We start from the raw sequence: 15,415 nt of genomic DNA on the forward strand, positions 1-15,415 counted from the left end.
AATTCAAAGAAATTCATGGCCAGGAGGGTGAGAACCTAAGAAAAGGGATATTTTATCCAGTAAAATACAGTTACAGTGAGTTTCAAGATACAAGTTTCAGTTTAGCTGGGATTCTTCTTCTTTTTGTGGTAAGTATTATTAACCTGCAATAAGGTGTCCCCTCTGGGGCAAAGGTGGGGTGGAGGAGCCAGGAGGACTGTGAACAAGTGAGTGTGTGAGAAACTAGTGGGGTAAAAATTCTCATTTCATTGCTTCATAAATAAAATTCAGAGCAGCACTGTAACCTAGGCTATTTATTTTTCAAAACATCTTAGAGAATTTCCATTCTGTAGGAAATTTAATATGTTATTATATCCTGCTTAATAAATGAAGCAGGAATTCTAGGTTTTGATCAGCTAATGATTACTAGGATCTTTTCATGAAATGCATTCCTAAATAAAGTATTTTATGTTGACAGAGGTATTTTCCTATCACTACTCTTAACAGTTTGTCATTCAACTAATATAAAGAAACCAAAATGCAGTTTGGACTACAGAGGTAAGAGCTATTTGGTTTTTCTCCACCTCAACAGAATATAACCTGACAGTAAAAACAACAGCATCCATTAGAAAAAGGACACCCCCATTTTTTAGGCCAATTACTGCATTTTAATTACCTCTGAACTTCCAATTAATTTAAGTGTCTGTGTATATAAGAGACACAGGTTTCCTACACAGGAGTGTACTTACTTGTAGAGGCAAGGAGTTTTATGCTTCCCTGGGTTATATTAAACACGACTACTTCTCACAGTGACTTTGGTATGACATTTGCTTATGATCAACATTTCAGAAAAACCAAGCCCGCATTTTTATTGTGTGCTGATGATATTTGAATCAGCCTCCATTTCAACACCACATAAGCTACTTTTTACTGCTGCCACAGAAGTCTCTAATCTATAACAGTATTAACAATTTTTTAAAAGAGAAAGGAAAAAACACCTGTCAGTCATCCTCAAACACTTCCTACCGTGTCTCCCAGGCAGGTTCCTTACAGAAAACATATTTTTGTTAAAAAAAAGTCATATGCTTTAGACCAATGTATGCCCAGAACCAACCTTCAATTTGGTTAAGGTATGCATATCTGCAATGAAATCCAGAACTTCCCCAACATACTGCCTCATGCATTCCATTGCTGCTGTTCCGCACTAAAACATAAAAGAAATAAGTTTAAGTACCAGGTTTTGCTTCACCAGAATACAATTGGTCTGTCTCAAGTTCTTTATTTTACTTTTAGTTAGAATAATTAGGAATAGGTATTCTTTGATGTTCTTCTCACTGTATTGTCCTCTTATCTGATTATAGCATAAGATAGCCCAGCTGCTGTAGCTTCTTCATGCATCATAAAATACTCTTATCTGTCACAGCAATAAAAGATTAACTGATGAAACTTTCAAGAATATTCTTGTCATGTCATCCTGAAATTTACAGCAGTCCAGAATCAAAGTCTTAAAAACTCAATGAGAATTGAACAACTCAGTTTTTCAAGCAGCTGAGCATTTCTGCAATTGGAACCAATCATTTACTATCAAAGAAAACAAAAGTCAGTCACAGGCACAGATGCCCTTACATTCACATTAATCACGATGGAAAAACAGTTTAAATAACTGGTTTCAGGTATTTTATGTGCAAAACATCACTAAAATGTATTATGTTTTTTCCTTTTTGCAAAAACTAATGAATATTTCTTGTATATTCCTGAAGAAAAAACATTCAAAATACAGCATCTTAATGGCACTTAAGCTATTAAGTGCTCCAGTTAGATCATAAAGATATAAGCTTATTAAGAAGCCACCTGTGCCAGAGCAAAAACAACCTCAAAGGGAAAACAAAAGGACTCAATGTGGTGCTTGCTGTATTCGCACAGTACCAATTTTCATAATCCTTTTCCTAGAACAGTCACAAATGTGAATCTGGCCCTCAGCAGATGCGCCTGAGGTGCATAAAGCAGTCAACAGAACAAAGCTGTCAGATTAAATAAGGGCTTTGAACAGATCACAGAACCCTGCAGGGAAGCTTTCCGAAGGTGATACGACTGACCCACTAGGTATCACATAAACCTCTGTTTATGTGTTAATAGTCTGAGGTGAAGATAATGCTAGCTGAATTCAAGGGGAACTATGAATGTCTCATTCTTAGGAGCCAAGTAAAAGAAATGCTTGACTTTTGAGGCTAAATGATCATACTATTAAATTAGATACCTTTTTGAAGCCACCAAAATCTACTTTATCCCAAGTCCTAGGCTCAGGGCAAAACATTGCAGTAAAGTTTACAGAAGAAAACTACTGTTCTTTGACCTCTTTTTAATTACCTGCACTTTGAAGCATAGAAGCTGATTATCCTATCTGAGTATACAAATGAACTAGATATAGTTTCGATCACAAAATTATTAAGCCAGAGTTGAGTTTTAGTGGCTGAAATTTGAAGCATTCTATATTTAAACATATTCTAGCATTCTATATTTAAACAACTGGCCTGGGCACTCCCCATTTTTGTATGTTAGTATCAGTCTACACAGTGTTGAACTATGCCACCTTCTGGATTTTCAAATGTTGTTCCTGTCAGTTCTCATGACGGAGTAAAAAACAGTAAAATATGGTCATTGGGAACCCTGTCAGTATATCCTCCATCCAGTTTATGTGCACTAAGGATTCAACCTGGCTTCTAGAATATTGAATAACAGAATTATGAAAGATGCTACACTCCAGTCTCTGAAAATAAATGCTCAGTTGCACAAGACTTCTCTCCAACCACCTATTCTGTTTCATGCAAGCAGTAGGCAGCCTAATTTTCTGTGGTTTCTTCTGAAATGATCATGTTCCTATCACACCTCGTAACACCAATGTTAGTCTGTCTATTTAAAGCAAGTATAAATTAAAATATCCTGTTGGGAGGAAAGGTATTATTAAAGATTGGCATTTAAAAAATCACGCACTTCAGAAGATACATGGGAAAGATCCTATTAAGTCATCCCTAAAGCTGAGACACACATAGGGAAACAAGTTTTCCTCACTCAGCCTGTGAGGCAAACCTTGGCTAACCCCCTTCCATCTGCTTGGGTACTCAGTCACAAGTCAAGACCTCCCATTGTGCTACTTCCTCCCATATTCACCAGGTGCATATTCAGTGCCCAAGCAATTAGGAGTATTTGTAATTCAGCTACACTCATCAGCAGGATATAAATGAATGACTTATATACATTACCAGAGAAATACCATTAACTCCCTTCTTTAATCAGAATCTTTTGTGAGAATGGAGGCAATGGCTTGTAGCTTTCCATTCTGCTACCATTTTTTGATGCATTCAGCTGGTCTGTTCCCCACTGAGAATTGCAGCTCTCGATTTTTTTTTTGAGCACAGGCTCCACTGAAGTCAATTACATGACTAAAGGTTATCAGTGAAAGCAAGGGAAGCAACATCAAATTCAGAACTTTTCCACCATTAATAGAAAGGATGGAGCATCTCAACCTCCAGCGTGTAATATATCTTGCCAACCAGAGGAGAAATAAAAGGAAAGAACATTAAAAAGAAGCAAAGAAAGCTGAATAAGATGTATTTTTTAAAAAATCAGAACAACAGAACTAAGAAATGGACTTTGGTCCAGTACTTACTCCAGGCATTGAGGCAATCATCTGTTTATGTAAGATTGTTGACTCAGCTAGTTTTGTTCCAGCATCTGCACAAACAAACTAAGAAGAAATTAAAGACAAGTTATTTTTAAATTATTTTTTGAGGAACCTGAAGACACTAATAATTTATTCATTACTTCATTAAAATCAGTTCAGATCTCTTCTTGCTTTTATTCATGGTAATTTGCCTTCAGAGATCTCTTTCTTTATAAACAACCTACTTAACTCACCATTATAAATGAGATAATTTTAATGAAAAAAATCTGACTTTAATGTGCTTAATTAACACATATGCTGTGCAGGAGTAATTTGAAGAATATTGTGTAACAAATCAGACTTTCTTTATGAAAAAAAAATATATATTTGCTATTTCTTCCATATATCAAATGTTCCTCTTTCATTATAGAGTAAACCATGACAGAGAATGGTAAGGCAGGATGCCATATTCTTCACTGTGACATTATAACACGTTCACTGAAGTTCTACAATTATGCATTTTATGAAGAGCTTTGAAGCTGACAACATACTAGTATGGTGTGGTATAACTTCTGCACAATACAGGCCACAATACTACATAAACAAGCTGTTTCTGAGAGAGGGTCAGTGTCATTTTATTACAGTAGAATCTCTCTCATTGCTTTTCTTATGCTTTTATTTCACCTTTTTTCTTGTTTCTTTTTATTTCCAAATCCCTTGACCTAAAATCTCCAGAGTCCATATCATTCATACATTAAACTTGCCAATACTGTTATTTAATCATTATAAACTTCAATCATGCATTGGACACCCTGCAGATGATTTGCTTGTTCCTACAACTTCTTGTCCTAACATTGTACTTGCACTTGAGCAATTTTTGTCCATAGTGATGCAATGTAACTTTCTAAGAAGGAGAAGACAGAAAATAACTGTCAACTAAGGTCTAAGCATTAATCTCCCTTCTTATTAAAAATTAATTGATACCATGGTACTTTCACAAACTGAGACAGATATTGACTACCATATTTTATGGTTGTCTAATGCATATATATGTTAGCAGTACTCTCAATGACTAACTGCACTTCATGAAAATATTTCAAAATATCCTTTACAGCCCTAGAATTCACTCTTGCATTTCCACAAGCTTTACAACAAAACAGATCAGGTACCCTGAATCTTAGAGCCTGACTGAACAAGCAAATTCTAAAGAGACATCAGTATAATTTGAAGTCAATGGAAATCCTGGAGACGTGTGCTGATGAAATGTGAGCAGAGAAAAGTACTGGGAAACAAAATGCTGTGTGAAGAAGCAGTTCCTATGGAAACCCATGGAACAGCAGCATGTACATGATGGCTTTCATTTGCTAGGACAAATCAAGGAGACAGTCTTTCAGTACCCTTTATCATCTAGGACACCTATGCAAAGATTGGAGTGATCTGGTTAAAATTCTCATTCTTTGTGAAGTGGGATAAAGTTAACTCTCATCTTAGTCTTATGTCACCAGTGACACTGATGGCACTATGTAATCTGGATAAACGTGGGTGTCAAATGTACCTTTCTAGGAACTCCTTTGTTAGTCAGCCCACAACTGATCTATCATTAAATTAAAGTGCTCCTAGCTCCTTTGTTATCTGGAACATTTTGACAGAATCTCTGTATTCTGTGTGCAGTGTCTGTATAGAATCTTGCATACAGGCTAACATGTCCATGGAGACATGACTGTTGGAAATTAAAACCACTTCCGTTTGGTGCTGTGTTAACTCTGTATGGCTTTATTCTTTCAAAAGCATACAACCCGAGTTAATATTGTAGCGGCTTTGTGTAGTAAAGAGGTGAACCAATTCCTTCATTCTGTAAATGGCACCAGAGAAAATTTAAAAAGTAAGACACATATGCTACTGGTAGATTTCTTAAATCACAGTGGTGCTGGAGATGGGCTTAGTGGTTACTATGGTACTGCAATTCCAGAGGCTGTTGAATGATTCAGACCACATACTACTGAGAGCTGCCAATTTGCACAGTCAATGGGAGAAGTTGTCATCATGCCTCCAGTAGGCATCTACGGCAGATGGTCTGAATACAACCCCTATTCTCCACCACTGACTACATAGAAACAGAAGCTGGCTGCTTTGGATTGCAGGAAATATGAATCACTTCATCAGCTTCTGAAAGAGAGACATCATAAAAGACATTTACATCCACATTAGATGCTGTTGTGTAAGGTATGAATACATCCCAAAGTGAATACAGCATATGGGAACAGTGCTAGGAGGAAAACGCAGGCAATTATCATTTTATCTTTATGAGATAAAGGTAATGTAAGAGAGAGTTTTGCTTACTGGGTCTCTCAGGCAATTGACCCAATATGAAGGACAAGTGTTAATCAGTTAAATCCCACTGCCAAAACTGACATGGCCTGTTTGCATTCTCAAATGAGAAATTCAGGCATGACTAGACTAGGGGATTGTCACTGTTGGGGTAGCCACAGGACTGAATTACAGGACTGATGCAGAATAATTGCTTTATTCTGTAATACAGGAAAAGTCAGTTCAAGTCAACAAAAACCATTGCACACGGTATCAAGGTGCATCACTGCAGCCATAAGAGAGAAAGAGGCTGGTGGTTGTTATTTGATGGTAGTGACTGGGACTGAAAAAAAGAAGTTTGGGTTTAATAATAATTAAAAAAAAAAAAAAAAGGCAAACTTGTGCTTTTTAACTTAAAATGGATTTTAAAAAATAACACCTTACCATCAAAAGAAAAAAACTCATCTGTTATTCTTCCCTTCCCAACTTCTCTCCCTAACACTGATGGCATAATAATTGTTTTCAGAGTTATCCTAACTTCTATATAATTTTATTAGTCAGTATTATTTCTGTGTCAACTGGCAATGACTTACTTACTATGAGCAATGTACCAGTACTCAAAAGAAAATGAGTCCATAGTAAGCTATATGAAGCTTTGACCCATAATGGGATGGGAAAGAGTGAATGGAGCTGTGATGCTGGGAGCATTATGAGGGATCTATGTAATAAACACCTCACCTGAACCTTATGGAGTGCTATTATGCTGGTCCCCTATAATTTTAAGTCTGTAAATTTAAGTTCCTAACATATCATTGTTAGCTCATTGTAAACAATGAGAGCCCACTACCTGTGATGACATTTGATGGACTTCAAGAAATTGTGTTCATGGGACAGGCTTGTGGTGCCAAACTGTGCCACACTTGCCTTCTTGGAGGCAGAAGTTTTCACAAGTCTGTATCTTATTTCCTCATATTTTCCAATGAAAAAGCTAGCTTGACTCCACAGAATGAAAGCAGCAGAAATATTGTCAATGTATTCTTTACTGGAAAACTGTAACCTGTAACTTTACAGGTTAAAAGAAAATGGCCTTCAGGAACTGCAGACAAGCTTACTGCCAGAAACTGAGTTGTGGCCCATGATCAGCACCCCTTCCCACACAAACTGGTGACAGGGTTTGAGGCTAGGATATGAAGACAAGGCAGCACCTGGCGCAGCTGCCCCATCAGAACATGGTATAAAACTCAATGGACTCAACCCTTATGGGTCCCTTCCAACTCAAGATATATTCTGTGATCTTCAATACATCAGCAATGATGCACAGGTCATTATCATTATGAGAAATTTGGATTCCAACTTTAAATTTTAATGTAGGAGCCTAAATGTATGCACCAATACATACAAATGCAATTGGATTTGGATTCAAAAAGTTCTTCTTTCACCAACATTGCTAGTACTTTCTGTAACCATGCTGGACTTCGTTCTTCTGCTCTGCCCCACTCCTGAAGTTGGGCCAAGATAGGACCAGTATGAAAATTACATCAGAATCTCCTGTACCTGCACCAACAGCAGCAGATTCATGTCTGGTAAGGGTGACTTTAACTTGAGTGCTTGCAGTAACTCCAATATAACACAGCGCGTCAAGTAGAATTTGTCCCTTTCCTACAACAAAAAATACAGAATTGTCAATGTCCTGGAATTCACTGACAGCCACTACTAAACCATAAAGATACATTTTATCTAAGTTTAAGAATAACAAAGTTACAAAAGTGTACTGGTTTCTCCTGTCTTAAGAAAAAGATATCACCACTCATCATTTATATAATTCTACAGACTTAACCGAACAGACATCAATGAAGGTAATCTTCCTTTCATGTTTTATCAGAAATTATATCCGAGATTTAATATTTCACACATGAGATACAGATAGATTTTATAAAATAGTTATAAAGTCCAGGCATGCAAACATAGCTTTTATTAAGTAGTCCCATACAAAGAGAAAAGGGGAAAGCAGTAAGAAATGACACAGGAGAATAAAACTGGTGTGGTATTTAGCATTATTCTTTCACTGAACCTGCCAAAAACAGTCTACATTTCACCATATTCTTCTTCTGTTGTTTTCCCCCTTTAAAAAATGAATGCCTGCACTACAGCTGCTTGGACTATCTATTTCCACTCATTAGACTGGCAGTACTTTTCCACTTCCACAATAAAAACAGTCTTGGCTACAGCTGCTACAACAGAAACACTTTAAAACATAGGGGGAAATCAGCCAGTGGAGATTAGCACGCAGAAGTCTAAGAATAGAGTTGTAGGGCTGAGTCAGCAAGGAGGTACAAGAGATAAGAGGGGCTTGTTATACATCTTACTTTGTCATTCTCTGACTTTAGACAATAAGATAAAAACATAGAACCTGCTACTGACCACAGCAACTCAAGAATTTTGATCAGCAAGAGCACCATGCTCTATTTCAGACAACCACTAGAGACGAAATGAATTGTCTAATAAGAAGAGCATACCTAAAGTGTGCTTAAGATCTAAAACCTAGTATCCTCCGTCTTGTAAATCTCATACATTTGCCCGTTCACTTAAGTTAAATGTATGAAAATTTTTACTCAGTCAGGCCCTCAGTTTCTCCACAAAAATCTGTAAAATGTGACCATTTGTCTCTTCCTCAGAGAAGTTTTATGAGGTTAGTGAGAGACAACTTGAAGGCCACCTCCAGCTGCACACAGGAGAAGATGAATAGCTGGAAGTAAGAGTGACCTTTGGTTGCAGCAGACCAAGCAGTCGCCAGGGTTCCTCTTAAGAGAGCTGAGGTCACCACACCACCTGTGTGGCATACTGTCAAACAATGCGTGCAGCAGCAGTGCGTGTCTGCCACAGCACCCATATATCTTTGAAAGAAAACAGATCTTAAATATCAGGCCTTGATCTGGGAGAAGGTGCCAAAACAACAGAATGGTATGTCTTTCACGGATGTCAGATGCCAGTCTGTGAATCAAGAGACCGTACTTCAAGTTCCTAGTTTCCCCTTCAATTACATGGAGTGTGCAGACAGATAACATATTCAGATGATGGAACAGGTCCCAAACTGCAGTCCTTGTCCTTGTCTGACAACATTGCTGCAGTCTAGGCAGCTAAACTCGCAGGAAGCTAACACTCCAAAATCAGCTTGAGGGGACAAATATTCAAAAGTTACACATTCCACACGCATGAGTGGTGCTCTGATAAAAATTACACAATATAATAATATCCAGGAGAGGTCAGATGAGAACAAATATCTTCAGTAACTTATCTCCAACAAGGCCATAAGCAGAAGCAAAAGGAAGAATAAGAACAAGGCAAGCATGTGTAATTTTACCAACTATTTTCAGCTCAGGGAACTTCTGAGCTCAGCATGGTTTCTGTATAATTCATGACTCTCAATATATTTCTCTTCCATGTAACTGTCCATTGACCTCTGGGACTCATGTCAACCTTTAGCACAAATGGTACTTGGTAAGGAGTCACAAACTGTTGAAGAATCACTTCCCTTTACTTGCTTTGATTAGTTCCTACAAACTTAGTATGTTCTTTCCACTGGGAAGGAATGAATTACCCATCCCTGTCTGGATCACTTGTGACCTTGCAGACCTCTCTCACATTCTCACCAGTTGTTGCACTTTCAGATTGAGGAGCTCTGACTTAGTTGCTCTGTATGTGGAACTCACCTAACTATTTGATCATTCTTGAGATCATTACCTGAACTTTCTCTGATACTACAACATTCTGAGTGGGAATGGAGAACCAGAACAGCGCACAACACTCAAAGCATAAAAAGATCCTGATTACTTGTTAGAATTCCCCAGGAAGAGTGCCCCTTCCCACCACCATATGCCTTCCCAGACTTGAGACACAGACACTATGCAGTGCCACACTCAAGTCAGATGACAATTACATCCCCCCAAAGAGTGGACAGAAGTTCTGATCAGTAACCCAGTACAGTAGCCTACACACACTGAAAAAGAAGGAAGACATAATTCTTTCAAAAGCATTCAACTATTTTACATACCAACATCTATGCTATACAGGATATTGGGCCACAATAAATTGCTTTGCCAGAACACTGGAAAGGAGGCATAGGCTTCATGAATCCCAGCTTTTCTTGGCTTTAGGGATAATACAGCAGTTGACTACCTCTTTCTCAAAGAAGTCTCCTATCTCACAGTCTAAACTCAATGTTTGTTAAGCACATGCAATGCAGAGAGATTGAGCAAAATCAGGCAAAATGGTTTTTTGACATCTGACTTGTTGCTTCCTGCACTGTAAATCAGGAGTGATGACAGGTAAGTCAATGGCCCAGAGTATCCTTCCTATCCAAGCCTACTTATTCCTATCATCTTGCTGGTGGTAAATATGTATAAACCTAGTTTTAGAACTTTATACTCTGCCACAGGGCCACTGTTCCATAAAAGTAACACCCAGGGGAGTCACATATAGAAATTTGGTACCCGAAGTATCAAGAATACACTAAGTACTTCAGCCTCTGTTCAGCCAAATTAACTCTCAAATGTCTATGCATCCCTATAGAAAACTGCTTTGCAACCTTCAAGTTGTGACTTACCACATGTCAATATGTAGAACATGAAACTCCTGAAGTTCTAGTAGTACCTCAGGGTCCAAACTTAGTAATAAGAGTAAATTTGGACCTTTAATGGAGTGTTATGCTATCCTCTAAGTAAGCTAGTATAAAGCAAAAATCTTTATCACCGCTGCTACTACAGTAATTAAAAATACTGAAGATCTGCCATATAATATTCTTCAAAAAATTCAGTAGCAAAATCATGTGGCATTCTGCATTCACTTGGTAAGGGACAACAGAATACTAGCAAAAGGTTAAGCTTAGCTTCAAGCTTCTGCAGCTATAAGAGATAAGAAAGCCAAAAAGTGTCCATTTAGGACCTTAAGACACTTGAAAGGAAAACTAAAGATAAGATTACTACCCACAGAAAAGATGCTACTCTCAACTGAGAGTTCCAAAGGCGCTGAAAAAAACAAATTGCTGACCTGGAACAGAAACTCAGACAACAGAAATATCAGATTGACCTGAGTCTTCAGGCTCCAAGACGAGAAACTCAGATATTCCTACCACAGGATATCAGGAAAATGTTGCAGTAAAGAAAGATTTGGAGTGGTTGTACAGCACTGACTTCTACAAAGTGCATGTCAGAGTAGCTTGCTCTTTGAAAAGACAAGAATCCTCCACAGCTTAGCTGAAAGTTAGTGTTTTGTTCCAGTCACCACACTCAACGTTGCAAAACAAGCAATTACATTTGAATAGTTTCAATGCTCACAAATTACATTCATTCTGAAATTCACTTCTATGTGGTACTCTGTCACAACACTCCTATTTACCTACAGTGACTTCCACTGTAGAGAAAAAACACAGACATCATAACCGATTTGGTGTTTTTTTCTAACAGCAGTCACTAATTTGACACTTCTAAGGCAAAACTATGGTAAGCTTTCAGAAATAACAAAGATAATGTAGTGTGGAGTTCCACTAAATTAACTATTTTGTGGCTATACAATGCAGAACATTCACTAATGCTTCCAATTTCTGGGTCATCGGGTTGCATTAAACTAAATCAAGATGATTTTACCAAGCACTGTAATCCAAGGTTCCTGTGTGCAATTAAGTACTCACTATATTAATAGAGCAACCAACCAGCAAGCATGCAAGAGACACGTGTGGGTTTTCTAATAATGTGGTTTTATTACATTTTTGTGAAACTGCAGGGCCTGAGGAAAGTGAAAAATTTCCTATAGTCACAATTTGCTTTAGCAGATATACAAAACACACTGGTAAGACCACAAATGCAAGAGCAGTATCTTTGCTTCAGTTTTAAATGAGGCTTTTCTGTTTCAATGAAAAAAACCACTATTGGACTTCAAGTTAACATTTTTCTCACTTTGCCTTGTCCAAACCCTTAACTATAGCTCTAACTCAAAATACTTCTAAAAGCTAGGCAATATCTTCTATATTCAGGATTATTCCATTTCATAAACTCTTCTCTTTCAAACAAGACAAAATGCTAGAACTTGCTTGCTGTCATTAAACATACTGTTAATTTCTATTTAATGCTTCAAACCATTACATTTGGTAAAAATGTTTCTTATTTTCCTGTGGTGCAGTTTTTCTGTGAGTGTCATTGGTTTTATCATTTCTTCTTCATTGTTTGTCCAGTGATATTTTAAGTCTTGTTAAGACTCAAACAACGCATGTTCCAGTTGTACATTATCAAAACAGAAAACCATGTAGCTGCTTATGATAGAACATTCCCTGAGGATTAATTACTGTTCTGACAAATGTATCAAGCATGGAAAAGTGTGCACTTAGTGGATAAGGCAACATTTTCGCTCAGTACTTTGACAATCTACATAATGGAGTATATATGACCTTAGGTTCAATTGCTTTTTTGTTGTTCAGCTTCTCACTGATAGCTACAACAATGAACCTGAGTAATAACTAAACTGTTATTTGTACACCATGGCTTTCATCCAGGAATCTTACAAACTTTTAAAAAGTGTACACATACTGTTCTCTTTTCTACACAGCTACAGCCATACATGCCAAAGGAAAATACCTAATACAGAATGAACAGTATCTTAGATGGAAAGCTCCTAACTTGGAGTTTTCCATCTTAGTTGTCTACTGCCTCCCCTCACAGCCATGCTCTCAAAAGGCACTACCAGGAATATTTAAGATTTTACTCATAAGTTATGTGTCTAAACTTGTGCACTAGGAAAGATATGACTGTACAGAGGTTTTAAGTGATGCATCAATACCAGGTATCTTCTCAACATGAGAAAAAGATGTCCAAGTCCCAAAATCACATCAAAATACTTTTCTGAGCAACACTTGCAGCAGGTTCCCATAATCTGTGTCTTTACTGTGAATGTAAAACTCAGCATTATTAAAAGGTACTGAATCATGATCACTACTTGATTAACCAAACTACATTAAAACTGTTGACATGCCTGAAACCTGACACTGATTTCATCTTTACTTCCAAACTACTTGTGGGAAGCACAACTTTGTCCTGTTTTCACTTGTCCCTAAAGGAAGATACAGTGTCATTGTTACCTTTGTGAAGGCTCGGTAGCACAAACCACACAGTTCCACCAGGTAGGCCAGAGTGAAGACAGCATTCTGAATCACAAAACTCAGTAATTTTGAAAAAGGTTCCAGAAGACTCTGCAATGACATGTGTTACAGAAATCAATAACTCGTTGCCCAAAAAAGCAAAGAAGCATTCCAACTCTGAAAACCTGAATGGAACAGCATTATTTTTGGCTCAGAGGCTATCTGCCTGGGATTTACACTGTTTTGGTCAAACAGCTGTATCATATGCCTTCATGCTTCTGTCAGAAATTAGAAACAAAAAGGTAGAAAATAGTTTCACTTATGACATGGTGTTTATAAGAGATTCTGCATAGTTTATGCAGGAAAACCTCACTGACTTCAGTGGAATTGTACTGAAAAACGTCTAAGGAAGCTCATTACCCTTTTTTAAAAAAGAAAAAAATAGATGAGAAAAAAAAAAAAGGAGAACATCAAATCTTTAAGAAGACATACATTCACACCCACACAAGAATGTAATTCTACCCCCACTTTACTGTAACCTAGATTCCAAAGCTCTTATCATTCTCCAAACAGTATTGGACTGCACAATTTTATGCTTATATATAACACTTTCCTAGCCAGGGGATAAGAACACATTCATACAGTAGCACAGGCTGGCTAAATCCGAGGCAACAGAATTTTGTCTTCTTGGAACTTACCCTGGTGGCACTAGTGGTAGGTATCTTCAACAAGCAAATCATGATTCTTAAACTGGAGTCTAAAGAACACTGAACATATTTGAAAGCAGAAAAGAAAAAGGAAATAAGCTAGTATCTTTCTGTGCACACATCTTGCTTATAGTGGTAGCAGCTATGAATAAGTTATAGGAGAAGTCTGAAAAAATGATGATTGATTTTTAATTACTTTCTCTAAACTGGCTTATTCTTGAACACAATCATACCCAATCACACCCCTTCAGGGGTAACATATACAGCATAGGTACGCATCATCTACCTAATTTTGTATTTCTGTGCTTGTCCTGGTCTCAGATATTTTCCCTCACATCTCAAGACAACTCACAACATCTAACATTGGAATATGCCCTGGCAGCAGCTGTTTCAGATTCCTTAAGCTGTTCCTTATGATGTAATCTTTATTTCGAATAAATCATACAGGTTACAGCACTGAATGGACTTTTCGGGATCAGTCCACTGTCTTGCCTCACCCCTGCTGTAAACATCTAGAATATGAAAGTGTCCCCTATGACCCTAAAGAAGAGAACAGGAGATTGAAAGCTCAGGAGCAAGCAATTGCTTTTCTTGTATCACTAATAATTCCTCCCATGAATAAAAGGCAAATCAGAGTAAACACTCCACCTAAAGGTTCCGTGAATGGCGGATATGCAGTTGGAATCACTAAGATCCAATTAATTTCTTTTTATTTATTTCAGTTATACAAGATGCAGCAGATTGGGGTGACTAGTACACAGAGGGAATGGTTATTGCCTGTTTGACTTAGTAAGTGCTGAAGGATAATGTCACAATTTACCAAAATCTGAAGAGGTTTCAAGATCTGACTACTGCATAATAGAGCCAAGGAATTTAGTATTGTTCATGTAGCTGGGTAGTGACACCCAATTTAAAAGACAATTTTATCAGTCACAGATTTAGATTTTGGATCCCTCAGCCCATACTGAACAACACTGCTTTGTATAGAAGAAATTACCACTGGGCTTATTCACACCATAGGAAATAGAGTAAGGGCATCAGAACTCCATGTTTACTGGAAAGACTCAAAAGTTTTTATTATGTTTGCTGAAACGATATCTGGAAATATACACACCAGGAGATAAGATCCTGCTGTATCTCCTCTGAGCTCTCAGAAATCAGAGCCCAAAGCTTCTGGATTCAGTTTCCTTTACAATATTCTATTACAATCAGGACTACAACCTGGTCAGCCAAACAGGCTAGGCCCAATTCCCAGTAGTCTCAGTTGTTTCTGCCTGTCTGACTACTGTGTACTTTTAGCAAATTAATTAGGTGGTGCTGCTCTTCTTGAGAGTTTTATTTAGTTTTAACAGTTAAAACTAAATTTAGATAGATTTTCATGGTTTAAATACTGACTCTCTCAAACGCAGTATTCTAATCTGACAGGGCGTAGAAAGCAGATAGGAAAAATGCCAAGAAAGAAGTGACAAGTACCCCTTTCAGAGTTGCTGTTGTTATCCACGGAAAACATAATTAATAGGATGGATCAGAGATACAATAAATCACAAGAATAATTCACACGAACCCACTCTGATTGGTTATCCACAATTTTCCCACTGTTTCAATACATCCTGACCAATGGCAATATAGCTTGCT

At 37.5% G+C, this 15,415-nt stretch overlaps 1 protein-coding gene across 12 annotated transcripts in view; it reads right to left on the bottom strand.

Annotated features, from left to right (window-relative positions):
- The window catches only part of UNC79 (unc-79 homolog, NALCN channel complex subunit), a 107,290-nt gene that overhangs the window by 14,756 nt on the left and 77,119 nt on the right, over nt 1-15,415 (bottom strand). For all 12 annotated transcript variants that reach the window (XM_039552685.1, XM_039552684.1, XM_039552679.1 and 9 more), the window contains 5 exons: nt 13,772-13,840; nt 13,074-13,184; nt 7,502-7,606; nt 3,647-3,724; nt 1,094-1,183 (listed from right to left, as the gene is read on the bottom strand). In XM_039552685.1, the coding sequence (XP_039408619.1) occupies nt 1,094-1,183; nt 3,647-3,724; nt 7,502-7,606; nt 13,074-13,184; nt 13,772-13,840 (453 nt within the window). The remainder of the gene's footprint in view (nt 1-1,093; nt 1,184-3,646; nt 3,725-7,501; nt 7,607-13,073; nt 13,185-13,771; nt 13,841-15,415) is intronic.

Source organism: Corvus cornix, chromosome 5 (assembly GCF_000738735.6).
Source record: "Corvus cornix cornix isolate S_Up_H32 chromosome 5, ASM73873v5, whole genome shotgun sequence".
Classification (NCBI taxonomy): Eukaryota; Metazoa; Chordata; class Aves; order Passeriformes; family Corvidae; genus Corvus; species Corvus cornix.